The 16,087-nt window shown below is 53.7% G+C and overlaps 2 protein-coding genes across 5 annotated transcripts in view; one reads left to right on the top strand and one right to left on the bottom strand.

Moving 5' to 3' along the window:
- Positions 1-13,934, bottom strand: part of LOC131591803 (plexin-A4-like) — a 417,581-nt gene extending 403,647 nt beyond the window's left edge. For all 4 annotated transcript variants that reach the window (XM_058862866.1, XM_058862867.1, XM_058862869.1 and 1 more), the window contains exon 1: positions 13,667-13,934. The gene's annotated coding sequence lies outside the window, so the exon portion shown is untranslated. The remainder of the gene's footprint in view (positions 1-13,666) is intronic.
- LOC131591563 (proline-rich protein HaeIII subfamily 1-like) lies at positions 13,089-15,183 on the top strand. The gene is made up of 3 exons (XM_058862377.1): positions 13,089-13,692; positions 14,486-14,740; positions 15,002-15,183. Exons 1-3 carry the CDS (start codon positions 13,284-13,286, stop codon positions 15,181-15,183), a joined length of 846 nt encoding a protein of 281 aa, XP_058718360.1. The 5' UTR covers positions 13,089-13,283.
- Positions 15,184-16,087: the final 904 nt, after the last annotated feature.

The raw sequence follows: 16,087 nt of genomic DNA, 5'->3' as shown, positions 1-16,087 counted from the left end.
CCAGGACAAGGTAGAATAGCTTTAAATTGATAGAGGGCTGGTTTACATTGGACATTTGGAAGAAATTCTTCCCTGTGGGGTGGTGAGGCCCTGGCACAGGGTGTCCAGAGAAGCTGTGGCTGCCCCTGGGTCCCTGGGAGTGTCCAAGGCCAGGTTGGATGGAGCATGGAGCACCCTGGGCTCCCTGAAGGGATCCCTGACAGAGGCTGGAACTAAAATTCTAAGATCCCTTCTGGCCCAAACCATTCTGAGATGCTCTGGGACAGCAGCACCTGCCAGGTCAGTGTCAGCAAACACCCTCAGGAGCTCAGGACCAAACCCCTGCAGCCAGTCCATGGTCAGAGCTCTGCACCCAAACCCTGGCCTGTCCTCTGTCTGTGCAGGAAATAGGAAATCCCCACAGCTCCCAGCTGTGCTCCTGCCAGAGCGCCGAGATAAAAACCGCAGCGGCGTGCACAGGTGTAAAATTGCTATCGCAATTCAGTGGCTTATTAATAACAAGACATTTCTCCTCTGGGGCCATCTGCATCCCACACACCCCCACAAATCCGGCACTTTCCTCTTCCAGTTACAGCAGTCAGGGCAGATAATTCCCTTTTCTCCTCTGCCTCCAAGCCATGCACGGAGGCAGAGCTCAACAGGCAGCTTCCTGCTCCAGACCATGCAGACAAACATTGTGCCAAGCCCCATGAACTCAGAACTGGGGTTTTCTTTCTACCAAGGTGCCAGAAATAATACAAATAAACTCTTCTTTTCTCCCTGGCTTTATATCTACAGCTCCCACACATCACTACCAGCAGGGCTTTAAAACTAAAACAGACTGGGCCTACGTGGCTTGAATTTGTTCTGGAAATTTATCTCTTCTTGCTGAAAGCTTTGTTTGCTTGATCTTCCTGCCTTCCAAGCCCTACAAGTGCCACATGTTGCACAGCTGGATTCCTGACAGAGAAAGAAAACAGGAGGGAAGAGAGAACAGATATTATATATATATATATATATATATATATATATATACATGAATGCAATGGCCAAGGTTTTTGAAAGTCACCTTCGAACTTCAGCAAAGTGCCTTCAAATATCTCCAAGGGACCTGTGCTCAGGAGAGACAGAGCTCTTGAGCTTCCAGAATTCTGCTCTCCACAGGTAGAAGTGGAAGGAAAAGGAAATGGGGCTCCAAAGGACTTGTTGCTCTAAAGATGCTCAAGACCAGCCCTTGCAGGAAAGGATTTGCAGCAAAAGCTGTGCCAGGGCAGGCTGGAGATAACTCAGCCAGGAGGAAGAAGGACAGATCCATGTGGCATTGAGGGAAATGAGGAGAGTTTTTAATTCTCAAACTTGCTGGAGTCTGACTACTAAAGTAATTATGTCTTTTCCCAGCTCCAAGAGAATTTGTTCACCCTTAGCAGCTGTAACAGGGGAATATCCCCCAAAAACATGGGCAAGCAACATCCACTTCCAGCGTGACAAGTCAAGGATAGAACATGGAAAGCTGAGGGGAAGAAATCCTGTTCATCTTGAGCAGCATTAAAAAAAAAAATAAATAAAAAAAAATCCCAGCAAAGAAGAGAAAGAAGAAAATGTTATTTCCTTTGAAATGGAGTATTGCAATCTGTAACAGGAGTGGGGCAGGGGGGAATCAAACCCAAAGAGAACCAGAGATTGAGTTCATAAACACAGGAGAAGGTCAGCTTCCTCCTCACCAATAGCTCTGTCCCAGAGGAGCCCAGCATGGCATTTGAGACAGGGCAGATATTTGATTCCTTCCTCTGCGTGGGGAGCCTGACACACACATCCTCCATCCCACCCCATCCCAGCATGGCCAGGGCCTGCCTTGGGCCCCTCCTGCAGCCACCCTGCCTCAGCAGCAGCAGGAACCAGCTTAAAACCTTCTCCTTGAGCTGAGGAAGGGATTATTTTTCCCCTGTGTTTGAGAAGAGGCAGTGGCTGTAAAACCTTCTGCCCGAGCCCAGCAGCAGCCAGGCCTTGGGAGAGGCTAATTATGGGTGGCAAAAAGAGTCACCCACTGGCAGAGAGCAGCGGAGGAGAGACAGGCAAGCACAACCCTGCACCTGGAGACCTTTCTGCTTGTTATAAAACAAAGCTGATTGTGCTGCCTGTCCTCCCGGGGAGGGAGAAGCAAGGCAGGAGAGGAGACAACGACCGAGTGAAACCAAATCACCCAGTGAAAAGGCTTCAAGCATCTCGCTGTCACTTTTCCCTTCTGCAGGTGTTGGAGAAGCCTCGGGATTATCCTCCCACACATAAATACCCAGAAGGAGGGGAGGCAGAGCAGGCAAGCAGCCAGCAAGGCAGTTTGTGGCTCAAAGACCCCTGTGCATCAAGCAGCAGGATCAGGGAGACGTCTGCACGTGCCCATCCACAGCCAAGGACTGGAAAGCAGAAAAGCAGATTTTCACAGAGCTCTGAGCTGCTTGGGACCTTCTCCAGGCTCGTGGCACCTCGTGCTGCCCCACTTGAGAGCTCGTGGCCAGGGCCCAGCCGAGGCACTGGGAAGGGTGAGAATTGCTGCACGATCATCCCCTACCCCTGAGAGCCCCTCAGAGGTTCCTTTGCACCAGCAGGACCTGGACCAGCACCTTCTGAAAAGCACTAAGGCAGCCAAGCTCAACTGGAGCACATTCCCAGACACAAAGATTTGTCCAAAATTGCTTTAATTATTCCCAGTTCTGCAGTGGAGGAAAAACCTCAAACTCTTTTCTTTCTTCTCTCTCCTCCCTACAAGCTGGAAAACATCTCTCTGTCAGCAGCATCTGATCAAGGGATGCTGGAGGAAAAAGGAAAACTGTTTTTTGTTTGCCTAAATCCCTCCTAACTCCAGCTATTGCAGCAAGGCTGCTCTTCCTTCTCCAAAAATCTGGACCTGCAAAACCTTTCCTGAACTGTGAGGGAAAATTGGCAGTGATCTGCGAAAAGTGCAGGGTGAACAGATTGGCATTTCCAAAGCATGTGTAGTTTGCATTTGTGTGTAGCAATGTGCATATAAATGTGTATTTTATGTATATGTATAAAACATACACACACACACACACATAGATCTATATATATATGGGTGCATGGAGTTGTATTTAGGGAAAAAAGCATCACAACTTCCAGCAAAAGATAATGAGAGAGCTGGGAGCGTGCAGGCAGCACGATGCAACTCCAATCCCCTCCTTACACTGCAGGACAATCAAGAGTTCCTCTCTGAAATGAATGCAGAAAAGGGCCCAGCCAGCTGGGGAAAGGGTGATGCTGGTGAGAAATGGGCTTTTTTCGTGGCTCATGCATTGCAAAGTGTGTGTGTGTGTGTGATGAGTCAAAGTCTGAGGGCTGCCTTGTGTCAGCCATTGACTGTGCCAATGACAGCAGCTCCCGACAGCCTTTAATAACACCACTTACAGACTCTGGAGCAGGGGGAGGAGAGAGCTTCCCTCGCAGGCTGGTGCACAAAGCCTCCCCATGCTCGCCAAAATGTGTCACAAGAACCCGTTGATGGCTCCATAATTGCAGCCCACGCTGCAATGTGTTGTTCTAAGAGGCAGCAGAGAGCACAGCCAGGAGAGCAACTTTGGGTACTCGGGGGTAAAACACGGCCAGGAGGACATGGGGACACGCTGGGCTTGGGTGGTGCTGTAGGGGCTCGTCCCAATCACATTTCCCCGTGCAGCCAGGCACCTCCATGTGCTCACAGCCAGGTCTACACTGGGAAGCAACCAGGAGACAAGAAATTCCATGCAGAATAGGTGGAACGGGGAGAAACATCTGCAGAAGACATCTGGAATATGCAAGTCCTGCTGCCCATCTTGGTTCTCCAGCAGGGAAGGGGAAATAAGTTCTTGCCAGGTCTCAAGGATCTGGGAAGCTCCTGGAAGGCTGGTGAAGATGCTAAAAATCCTCAGCTTAGTCCAGATTTGGAAAGCTTCGGGAAGAGCTTCAGGAGCGCATCGTGTCCTGATTATTTACTTCTCCAAGCTAAGGAGAGACCTACTTCACACACCGCCTCCTGGAGAGGCGGAAAAATCAGGCATGTAAAATAAGAAGGAAATGGAAATCGACTTGATAGCTCCTTCCCCTTCCTAATGGGGAATACTTACCTAATTAGGCCCGCTTACCGTTTCCTCTCCTTGCTTTCTTTGAGACATTATGCAGAGAAATTTGTCCTAAAAGTTGCTGCTTTCATTCAGAGGCATTCCCTTGAGCTGTTTGCCTTGCTTCAGGCAGGCAAGGGCAGCAACTCCTTCATAAAGGAGGAAAAAAATCCCTCCTGAGTGGCTCTAAGAGGTGCTGGTTGAAGTAACCAGCTCCTGCCATGGCTCACCCTTCTGCATCCCTCACCCAGGCACAGGGTGCAGCTCCAAGGTGCCTCCTGCCCTTGCCTGGCCCAGGTGAGCAGCTCCTGATCTCTGGGAGTGACCTTGGAGACCAGGAAGGGAAAGCCAGAGGATGCAAAGGTGGCCAAACTGATTCTACCCTCAGTGGGTTTTTGGAGACAAACCTGAGACTGGATGGTCCCAGGGCTGGTGGGATCCACAGAGACTCCCAAATTGGTCCCAAATCCATTCCATGACTTGGAGCTCAGAGTGGAAAAATGAGGGGTGGTAGAAGCCAAGCCCAAACCCTCCAGACCCACATGGACAAGGGTGAGCCAACCAGGACACAGCCAGCTCTCATTTCCCACAGCCAGCTCCCCTCCTTTCACAGAGGCCCCACTCTGGTGGCCTCCCCTCACCAGGAGCAGGGGTTGGCACATGCAGGATGTGCAGGAGCACCTCCCACCCCACAGAATGCTCCCAACCACCCCCATAACCCAGACAGGCTGGATGTGACCCTACACGAGGGGTTACAGGGGTCTCTGGTACAGTGAGGGGTCAGCATTCACTCCTAGGCCCCTACACTGCACCCCTTTATCCATTCCTCCATTTCCATCCCACTTTCCAGGAAGGTTCCCCATCCCCCTCAGCCCTGCTCCTGCACCCTAGGAATTTTTTTTCTCCTCCCTGCAGGGAGCAGAGCTTCCGAGAAGGGAAATGCAAAGCCCAAAGGGAATGACTTCAAGCAGTGAGACGGCTCTGCAAAGGAAGGTGTTTCATTCCTGCCTGAGGAGGTGCTTTAAAGAACCTCCTTTTGTTTCCTCAAAGGCTGCTGAAGGTGGAGACCCAGAAGAATTCAGGGAACTCACCCTGCAAGCAGCAGCAGAGATTTCCCCAAGCCCAAGTCTCTGCATACCCTCAGCATCCTGCACTGGTCCAGCCATTCCTGCATCCCTCCCCACCCCATCTCCCAGGGGAGCACCTGCAGGTGGGCCCAGCCCTGCACCTGCAGCACCTGTGCAGGGCATGAGAGGAGGGGCTGAGCCACCCCTGCAGCTGCTCCAACCAGCCCTGAAACTTTTACCTCCCAGTTGTTCATTCAGCATCCAGAAAAGCTGTGTTGTTTTCCTTTTTTCTTTCCTTTTCCCTATTTTTTCTTTCCAGTAGGCAATTTCCAGGGAAGAAGAAAGAACTGCACAGCTAATCCCTGCTGTGAGCCAAGCCAAGCCCTCCCCTGCCCCAGCCAGAGAGGGAAAGCAGCCCCAGTCCTCCCAGTGCCCCTGGACATCCCTCCATCCTCCTGTCCCCACCCAGCCACCCCTCTGCAGCCACTACGGCATCCTCAGGGCTGCCAGGGTGTGAAGGATAGCAGGAGGGAAGGAGGGAGGTTTCCTTGAAGAGCCACCTCTGCAGCACTTCCAGCTTCCAGGGGAAGCTGTGAACCCAGTGGCTGCAGGCAGGAGACCCCTTCACATCCCCCTTGCACCTGCTGAGCATTCCCAAAACCAATGGAAGTGCTGGCCAGACTCCCAGCCAGAGCATTGCTCAGCACCCAGCCCGCAGAGGAAACCTGCTCCCACCCCCTGCTCCCGTTCCTGGGGAGCAAGAACCCCCCAAAGCAGGACGGTTCCCACACACAGCAGCAGGCAAGGGATGGTGAGGGCAGGCAGGGCAATGCCCTGAGTGGGGCTGGGTGCCCAGAGGAGCTCAGCAGAGCAGAACCCCCAGACAGGATCATCGGAGGAGCTTCCCTCTCTCCCAACACAGCGGGCTGGGCTTGCAGACAGCGAGGGACTCCAGCAAACAACGAGGAGCAGCAGAGATCAGAGCAGGTATTTGCCAGGCGATGCCTCCAAGGTTCTGTGACTGCAGCATTTGTGCTGGATGAACAGACATGTCACCACAGAACTCGGCGCCAGCCCTCCGCCCCAAACAGTGACATGCGTTTACCAGTTTGGAAATAAGTAAGCTCATTAGAACAAAACTCCCCGCTCAAATCCCCCTCCAAAGGAGGGATCTGACGGAGGAAGGGACCTGTGACGGGAACATACTGGGGGGATTTGTTTAACCAGATCAGCCTGCTGGGCCAGCACAGCACGGTTCCCTGCCTCCAGCATGGATAAACCTGGATTCCCGGGAAGCTTAACCCCCCCATCCCACATGGACAGGGTGGGCAGTGTCCCACACCCAGCACTGGGGTCTTCTGGGCACAACCCTGCTTTTAAGGGATGAAAAGAGGCACCTTTCAATAATAAATAATAATGCTAACTATGTGTTTCTATAGCAACTCATCACCATAGCAGCTCGGCGCAGGAGAACTCGGAGCTCATCCTGCCGTCTTCAGGGTGAGGAGGCAACTGCCCTCGCAGAGGTGGCTTCAGTGGTGGCACAGATGGGACTGAGAGCAGGAAGACACCCTCCAGGTTGTCCCTGAGCACTGGCCTGCCTGGGGAAGCTGTCTGGATGATGTGGAGAGGAGTAGTCAGGGATCCAAGTGGCGATGGGGGTAGGAAGTCTCAAAAGCACCAGGCACTGATGTCACTGCAATCCCCCAAATCAGTCCTGGGATCCAAGGAGGGATGGGGGTATGAAGTCTCAAAAGCATCAGGTATCGAGGTCATTGCAACCCCCCAAATCTATCCTGGGATCCAGGGTGGCTGGAAGGAAAGGAGACGGGACAGCCCCTCTGTCCAGCCAGGAGGACACCGTGAAGGGCAGAGTGCAAAAAATGAGGCACAATCAGAAGGAGGAAATACCAGAAATTATCCATGCAAATACCCACCCTCCAACACTTACATGTCTCAGGAGAACAGCTTACAAAACTCCACATGTCTGCTCTGCTTTAGCAAGACCCAGAAATTTGCACCAAAACCCTGACAAATAGAAGGAGTTTCCCAAAACAGCCCAAAAACTTCTAAGGAACTCATGCCCACCCTAATTTGGGCGCAGGGTTTGGGCAGGGGTTTTTCTTCCCTAGTAAAGAAAATGCCAAGCCTTTGATTAGCCCCACAATTGGTGTGGTTGTATTCCCAGCTCCTCTTCCTGGCAGGGCTGTGGGGCAGAGCTTTTGCCTTGAATATGGAACCTCCTGTTCCTCAGCACCTCTGGAAGCCTCTTCCCAGCCAGCAGCAGAAGGTGACACTGCCCAGGGGTGGGACAATCCTCATTAGTGAGGATTATTATTATTATTATTATTATTATCCATGGACATGAAGAATTCCTGAGGCTGGTGAGTGAGTTCCCAACAAGGCCTCCCTGGTTTTACTGATTTTACAAAAAAGTGAGTAATGTTTAATGGTCATTAGAGCAAAACCAGCATTAGGTGGTGGCTGAAGGGGCAGCCAACTCTAAGACACCTCCCCCACTTGATAGATGGGGAAACAAGAAGCCAAGGAACACGCTGAGGGCCGTGGGACAGCTCTCCATCAAATCCAAGCCTCCCTTTGGCAGCCCAGGGTAAGTTTCCCTAAAGTAAAATGAAGCTGTGTAGCACACCAAGCACTTGCTATTCCATCAATAGGCAATTGTAACAGGATACACCTCCTTAGTCTCTAAATGAGTTTTCTTTCCAGCACTACATTATAGACAAATCCCCTGTCACAAAAAACAAATAAATCCCTTTTCACAATCAAATATGCTCTAACCAAGTCAAACAGGGCCACCCGCACGTGCAGCGAATCCGCAAAGCTTCTCCCAACTTCCCGGCGTGACCATCCTCCCTTCAGGCGGGGAAAGAGGTGAAAAGGAAAGGAAGGAAAGAATATTTGATAGGAGAAACAAAGTGGCAATCTCCCAGTTCAGCTGGGAATCAATAGCGGGTCCTTGTGCTTCCTGCTCCACAGGGGCTGAGCTCACGCCGCCGAGCCCAGACTGACACAACACCGGCGCTTGACTTACGAGTGCCTCATCCCGGCAAGATATTTTTAATTTAAACCTTGTCAGTGCTGAGGACGAAGCCATCCAGGCTGTGATTTACTGCTAATTCATCCCCCTGCTCCCTATAACTCTCAACTCAAGCCACCAAACGGTGGAACGCCCAGACGCTCCCCAGTGAGGCTCGGCATGAATGAGCGTCAGGGCTTCCTCATTCAGAAAAAAACAACAAATATATAAATAAATATAAATAAATAACCATCTACAGGCGGTCACCAGTCCAGCATCACCTCACTATTTCCCAGGAAAACACTACTGGGAATAAAACACTTTGGCCAGCCTCACCTTTCCTCCCTCGTGGAGTGTTTTAAGCTCCAGGAGAAATAACACAGAGGTCGTTATTTCACAAACATTTCACAAACATTTACGTGCATTTGGCTGTGAGGGTTCACCCAGGATGAAGATTTATCCCTCTGGCCCTTGCAGGAGAGCAGAGAAGGGGAAAATGTGTGGGTATAGATCATGCAAATGCCTGTAATGGAAATCTAACCTGTATTATCTGCATTAGAGCCACACATTGGTCCTGGCAAATTCAAGTGCCAGTCAAATGCCATCAATGTATTGCCAATGGCTGGGTGGGAAAGGCCCAGCAGATCAGGGTGTGGATAACAGGGATGGAAGGAAACTCAGAGATCAGGCATGAAAAGCAGGATAATCAGAGGTGCAACATGTCCCTTTTGGCTCACAAGTGCAAATCCAGCCACGCTCAGCAGGACGTTTTATTTATCCCCACACAAAAGAAGCCTGGGAATCTCAGCCACTAGACTTTTGGGTCTGGATTTCTGTTTCATCACGTGAAGGATTTAAAAAACACTTTTTTAAAGGGGGGAAACTCTCAGGGGCAAAGCCTGGGGTAAAAGCAAATCACAGTCTGCTAATGACCTCTCCCTCTCTAGTGATTCCTCTCCAGGTGAGGTCAAAGCCACCTGCATAGTGAGGTGGGGGTTTGAACCCAGTCACTGCTCTCTCTCAGGTCTTCAGGCTCTGAGAAGTCGGTGTCTTCTACAAACATTAGTATTTGAGGTGGGAAGAGCTGGGAATATTGTACTGGCTCCAGGCTCCATGGCTCCAGGAATCACCCTGGAAGGGAGTGTGTCCACAGCAGCTGGAGCTGACGGGCTACAGGTGTCTGAAATGAAGTGGTCACTGGGTTTTCAAACCAAAGGTGCCTGTTCAAGGCCTTCAGAGCATCTCTAAGTGCTCACAGAGGGGTTTTTACCAAGGAAAGGGCTCAGGACAGGTGCCACATGACCCTGGGCCCTGAGGCAGGGGACGCAGAGTTGGCACCTCTTACCTGGGTGTCTGCTCAGCCCCTTTCAAGGTGCGACTGCTTAAGGATGAGGAAAACCTGCAGAGCTCATGAACCAAAAAAAAAACCCAGACTGTTCTTTGGGATGAGTGAAAAATCCCCCAAGGGAGAAAGCCAGATACAGGAAATCGTCACACAGGCTGTAGGGATCTCAGCAAATCATTTTTGCCATGATGCCTCCATTCCCAAAGGTGATTAAAAACATTTTGCAGCAAATTTTAAAGGCACTGGGACTGAGGTTCGTGAAGGCACAGCTGCTCCCAGGCCCGTTCTCTAACCCAAAATGCTTGGTTGTCTCTGCCCATGGCAAGGCATTGGAACTGGATGATCTTTAAGGTCCCTTCCAACCCAAACTGTTCTGTAATTCCATGATTCTATGATACTTTCTCATTTCAAAGCTCCCATTTGCCATTTTAACTGGAAAAAAAGTTCAGTCCTGAAAATGTCCTGTTCTGCCCAAGGGCTGCCCTTGGCTGTTGAAGCACAGGCTCCAGGGCAGGGCACCACTCCCTGCTCTCATCACCACTTGGGGCTCAGTTTGCATTTCAGGCCAGTGAGTGAGAATCCCTCATCAACAAATGTGGACTGAGCTTTTTGCCTCCTTGTGCCTCAGTTTCCCCATCCATACCATGGGAATTGAGTAAATGGTTATGTTTCAAAGCCCCGTGCCTCAGTTTCCCAACCCACACCACGGGAATGGAGTAGATGGTTATGTTTTAAAGCCATTCACAGCCTGAGTGAAAAACATGTGGGCAGCACTATGTAATTTTTTCTTCTTCTTCTTCTTTTTGTCACAGGCTCCTTGAGAGCTCAAAGCTGAGGGATATAAAGCACTGTTCACAGGAAGGCAGTCACGCAGGGAAGCACGCTCATCACTGATGCCCTGCAGAAAGGCAGTGGCCGCCCAGACTCTCTGCACAGACGGGAAGTCTCGTTGCCTTGGGCGCCTGGAGCGCTGCTGTCCCTTCCCTGAGTCTTGCAAGCCAGAAGGAAGGAATAAGAAAGAGCCCTCTGAAGCCTTTCAGGGAGCCAAAAAGGTTCCACAGATGATTTTTGTAAGAGAGTCAAGCTTTACTAGGGGGAACAGTCCCAGTCCAAAACGCATCCCTGGGTGGGGAGATGGATTCATGCGCAGGACATGAGACTTTGGGGTCTCAGCTATGTGGGGACCCCACTTTAGAGGGGTTATAAATAATAACCATGTCAAGAGGAGCCAAATGATTTGCAGGTCACCATGCTATCCTGCTCCAAAGCACATATGGGCAGTGCCAAGCCCCAAACTCCGGCACTGCTAACTCCAAAACTCAGCAGCCCCACCTCTGGCACCCTCCCCAGGTCAGATCCCAGCGTGGAGCAGGAGCCCACAGCGCCAGCATCCTTCTGGAGCTTCTCAGGGTTCCCTTCCAAGCAAGAAACCGATTCCCACACGGCGTTAACCCTCAGCACATCCCGAGCATCGTAAGACCTTGCCAGGCTCTTCACACCAATCCAAGCCCGGCACGGCGAGAGGGAGCTTGGTTTTACCGCAACCGCTCGGCATCGAGGACATCGGGAGGCAGAGACAAAGCGATTCAGTAAAAGGAAAAAAGATGCAACACAAAAGGGGCGCCGGCATCTCTCCTCCCCCTCCTCAGCCTGCGAAAGTAGAGGAATTGATATGAAAGCGGTTCCAGCAAGCCAGAGCCCCCCGGGATGGGGCTGCCAGAGACGGCTCCTGCCTTCCCGGCAGCGCAGCTCAGCCGCCCTCCAGCCTCTGCTCAGCCCTTGGTTTTGCCTCATGCACAGGCTGCCGAGCACAGACAGGGCTCTCTGCGCTGCGGGGAGGGATGCTGGCAGGTGGATCCGTGAGGAAAAGCTCAAATATTCCCTCTCCCTGCGGAGAAGTTCAGCATCTCCCTCTGGGTTTGCAGAGTCCCTCCCCAGCCGGGCTGAGCACATTGAACACCAGCCCTCGGTGCCTGCGAGGCAGTTCCGATCGTCAAGAGAATGCTTCCCTACAGCACCGTGATTGATCATCAGCCCGGGCTCTAAAACACCCGTCTTGGACATAAACAACACTTAGATCGTGCGGCTGTCATTTATTTATTTCGCACGGTATCGACACCGCCGAGCGCCGCACACTTGGGATGGGACAGAGAAAAAAAAAGCCTTGGACTGGTCCTTTCGGGAAGGAGACACCCCCGTGGAGGGTGGGTCTGGCCAGGGGAGGGAAGAAAACCTCAGGTTTTCGTGCCGGGGCTGGGATTGCGTGTTCAAACCTGACACACATCTGTTGCACCGCTTGGAGCCCGGCTCTAGCGAAGGATCCCCCCCCACACACAAACAAACAAACCAACAAACAAACAAACACGCACCTCCCCCGGCAAAGAAAGCACAAACAAAACGCTGCTCGCATCCCCTGCACCTCCAGCCAGCGGCTTAGGCGGGGAGAGGAAGCACCTAATCCCACACAGGGAGGCACACGCCGTAATTAAAATCACAGAGACGGCAAAGCCCGCGCCCCCCGTGCCCCCCTGGTCCTGCCCGCTTGTGGATTTCCACAAACAAGACCCGGGTGAAACACAGGGCAGGTAAAGGAAATAAGTTAGCACGCTTTCCGCCTTCCAAAATATTTGTGTAGGACTGGTACAAGCTCAAGATAAGTCCCTGGAGGGCTGCGAGCAGTTGCATCGGCTGTAAAAATCCTCCGGCACCGTCATTGTTCCCGCGGAACGAGAGCATCCCCCGGCAGTCTGGGGGTCCCGGTGCAAACCTTCCCTCTGCACCGCTCACCCCAAGACCTGGGGAGCGTCAGACCCCACTCGCTTTTCCCCAAAACCTCTCCTCCCGGCAGCGGAGGGAAGCCCTGGACAACCAGGTGCGTTTCCAGGAGCTCTCGGGCACGGCTGCCCGGCGACAGGGCTGGAAGCAGCGCGGGGTGTGGAAGTTTTACGGGAGAGGTGCGGAGCCACACTCGTTCCACCTGGTCCTTCCCACCAGGGCGAGCCCTGCGGGTGCTACCCCCGCATCCAGCGCCGCGAAGGGCGCATCCCTCCCCGGCACGGCTCGCGGAGCAGATGGAGCCCCGGGAGAAGGATTTCCTCCGGGCTGGGGATGGAGCAGCCACATGCAGCCGCTACAAACCCAAACAGCCCTGCTGGGGCTGAGCAAGCGGGTTTGTTTATCTGGGAGGAACTCAGCTGCTGCCGGAGTATTAGATTTCCACCAAAACAACGTGCGGCTCGGTGTTTAGATCACTTCTCCCGGTCTACATCATTTAAGGGCATATGTCTGATAAACGCAGAGCATCAATACGCAGGTTTCGGTTGCAGCACACACATGCACCGAGGGAAAGGAGGGAGAGCTTTAGCAGCGCTGACTCCGCAGCCGGGATTTGGGCAGGAAAACTCTCCGGCACCTTGCAGGAAGGGAAGCGGCGGGGGTCTACCCTTCCCTCTTAGGTGTTCACCACCGGGGGTGGCCCCTGTCCCCATCCATCGGTCACCCGGGAGGTTTTATCCTCCCCGGGAATAGAGCTCTGCCTCCAGCCCCGTCCAGCTGCAACCTCACCGGCAGCAGGAAAAGTTTGCAAATGCCACCAGCCCCTCGCCCGAGGAGAGCTCTGGGGCAGGGAAGGGGGAAAATACCCCCCGAGAGGAGGAAAATCCGCAGCCGAGGGATGCCGAGGGTGATGAGGGACGGGCTGCGCCGCTAGAGCCGCTACCTCCGGGGAGAAAAGTTGAGCCTTGTGCATGGGGAAAAAGCCATCGGGGACCGGGAAAGGGGGACACCGGGCTCCGCGTCCCCTCCGCGCTGGGGATGTGGAGAAGGGGGGCTCCCCGCTGCGCCCTCCCGCCCAGCATCCTCCCAAGCCGGGCCGGGAGGGGCGGAGGGGCCGTGCCCGAAGCCCCCGGCTCAGCCCGCTGTCCGTGGGGGTCCCTGCCCTCCATCCCAGACCCCCTTCCCAGGACCCAGGGGTGGGGAGCAGCGGCGGGGGCGCCTCCCAGAGCCCCCCCAGGTGTGGAGGGCAGGTACCGCTGCATCCCCGCCGGCCCTCCCGGGGCATCCTCCGGGGCATCCTCCGGGGCATCCTCCCGCAGCCCCCGCTGCCCGGGCGGGGCGGGGGGCTCCTTACCTGGGAACGCTCCTCGCTTGCTTTGGGTGGGTTTTGGTGTGTATATATATATATTTATATATATATATATAATTTTTCTCTCCTCTCCTTTCCCCCCACTTCAGTCTTCAGAGCAGGCGCCGCATTGACACTGCAGATGGTCTCTGTGTGCGTGTGTGTGTGCGCGCGTGTGTCTCTCCAATCCCAAATACTCCACGGAGGCGGAACACGGAGCCCCTCTCTCTGCACTGGGCAAACCGTGTCTGGCTCGCCCAGAGCCGGGGGGGGGGCTGAGAATGGGGGGGGAAAACGCAGCTCCAGTTTTCACTCCCCCCCAAATCAACCCTCCCCTCCCTCCCTCCCTCCCTCCCCCAGCCCTTCCCCCCCCCCGCCTCTAAATCAGCCAGGAGTGGGGGGAGCCGGGCAGCGGAGCTGCAGGCGGGGTGCGGGCAGGGGGATGCAGGCAGGGGATGCGCTACGGGGCCATGCCCGGCTCCGCGGCCTCCCGCCCGCCGGGGAGGGCTCGCACTGCGGCTGTCTCGCCAGCCAGCCCTTCCTCCCCAGCCCTCCTCTCCAATGGTGGCTGCGGAGCCGGCTTGGACACCCAGGCTCTTTTGCAAACACAGGCACACGCACAGGCACACACCCCTTTCCGAAAAAAAAAAAAAAAAAAAAAAAATTAAAAAAAAAAAAAATAGCCGGAGAGGTGTAGAAGTGCTGTGGCAGCAGCAGCCCAATGCACCGGGGAGGAGTAATAAAAAATAATAAATAAAATACTAAAGCGATAATAAAAATCCCTTTCTATCCTTTTTCTCTTTCTTTCCTATTTTTTTTTTTTAGCTTTGCAGAGAGAGTGGCCGGTTGCTCCTCCTTTCTCCAGCCCACCCACCTCTGGGAGAGGGGAGGAGGCGGAGGAGCGCAGGTTGTCTCTGGAGGGGATCCCCCAAGGCGCTTTTCGTCGTCCTAAAGTTTGCAGGGGATGGGGAAAGGGATGGGGACGGGGAGGGGAGCGCGGCCGCCTCCCGGGGCTGCCAGCGCCGCCGCCGCCGCTCTCCCACGGCTGCAACTCCGGCTGCCTGGATTCCTGCTCCTCCGGTGCCTTCCCTCGCTCCTACTCACTACTGACACCTAGGATCTCCAGCCTGATTGGGCTAATTGGGAAACGTCTCTGCCCAAAAAAAAAAATAAATAAATAAATAAATAAAATAAAATAAAAAATAAAGGAATAAAACCCAAAACCCACTCACGGAATCAAGCGCATCTCGCCGCCTGCCCCCATCTGCTCCTCAGAAAAGCCCTTCCCGGCTTTGGCTGGCATCTCCCTTCCTTTTTCCCTGCTTTCCCTTCCCTCTCCAGGCTGTGCCCCGCTGCTGTTCCCCGGCTCGGACCCAGCGAGGAGGGGAGCGGATCAGAGCGGGCGTGGGGAGGTTCAGGGGGAGATCAATCCCTCAGCTCGGCTGAGCAGTAATCCTGGAGAGCGGCTGCAAGCTGCTCCCCTGGCCCGGGCTCCCTTTAATTCCCGCCAGCCGCAGGAATAAAGGTCTTTTTTAGAAGCTGTTGGTGCTTCCTGCCTGTTTGGTGTCCCCCAGGCTGGCCGGGATGTCCCAGGGAGCAGATCCCACCCCAAAAGTTCATATCCTGTGTGAGACCCGCGCTCCTCCCGCAGGTGATGCCCCAGGGCAGGCAGCAGATGGTGGGGAGGGCAGGGATGCTCTCAGGGTGTCGATAGCAACAGGGCTGCTCCCCAGGGAGCCCCGATTCCCTGAGGACGGTCCGAAGAAGAGGAGAAGCAGCTGGGGGAGCCCTCTTCTGCTTCCAGAGGTGTTGGCCATGCTCACGCCAGGGAGAAAACTCTGCCAGTGACCCTGCAGCTTCCCCTTCCCCAGCAGAAGGCAGAGGCATCCAGCAGGGATGCAGGGGGTGGCTGGGAAAGGGGGTCCCTGCACCCACTGCAATCCAAACCCGAGATCAGAGGCAGGAATTGCCTCTCCAGGGGCTGTGCAGCACCAAACACGGCAGGACTCCCCCTCCTCCCCACAGCCTCCACCACTGAGAGAAAATCAGCCTTAATCCGAGCTTTGTATTTTTAATTATCTTAAATTTATGCCACAAAGCACGGGGGCCGGGGGCTGTCTATTTGCATCCTCCAAGATATTTATTTGGAAACAATATCATGTTTTCCTTAAAACAAGTTTTATCTCCCCGGCGCGTGCCTGTGTGCGCGCCTGTGTGTGTTTTGCCTGAGCTCCGGTTTACATTTCCTGATGGATGGATGGGGATTCAGAGCCCTTTTTTTTAAGGTGGTGCATAAAATGTATTTATTATTCTTTATCTCCTACCTCTCGCAAGGAGTCATTTGTTTTCATTCAGAGAAATGAATACGATGTGAAGCCTGAAGAGTAATAACACAGCGAAATGACAACGGAGCAGCGAGACGGGAAT

Source organism: Poecile atricapillus, chromosome W, assembly GCF_030490865.1.
Source record: "Poecile atricapillus isolate bPoeAtr1 chromosome W, bPoeAtr1.hap1, whole genome shotgun sequence".
NCBI classification, from domain to species: Eukaryota; Metazoa; Chordata; class Aves; order Passeriformes; family Paridae; genus Poecile; species Poecile atricapillus.
The sequence above is the reverse complement of the archived record's forward strand: the minus strand, read 5'-3'. Positions and strand labels throughout refer to the sequence as shown.

Bases quoted from the DNA above. Each gene is read 5' to 3' on its own strand.
- LOC131591563 (XM_058862377.1), top strand. From the start codon at position 13,284: ATGGGGAAAAAGCCATCGGGGACCGGGAAAGGGGGACACCGGGCTCCG. The intron at 13,693-14,485 runs GTGGGTTTTGGT...TTTTTTTTTTAG, and splicing joins ACGCTCCTCGCTTGCTTTGG to CTTTGCAGAGAGAGTGGCCG. The intron at 14,741-15,001 runs GTGCCTTCCCTC...TTCCCTCTCCAG, and splicing joins CCTGGATTCCTGCTCCTCCG to GCTGTGCCCCGCTGCTGTTC.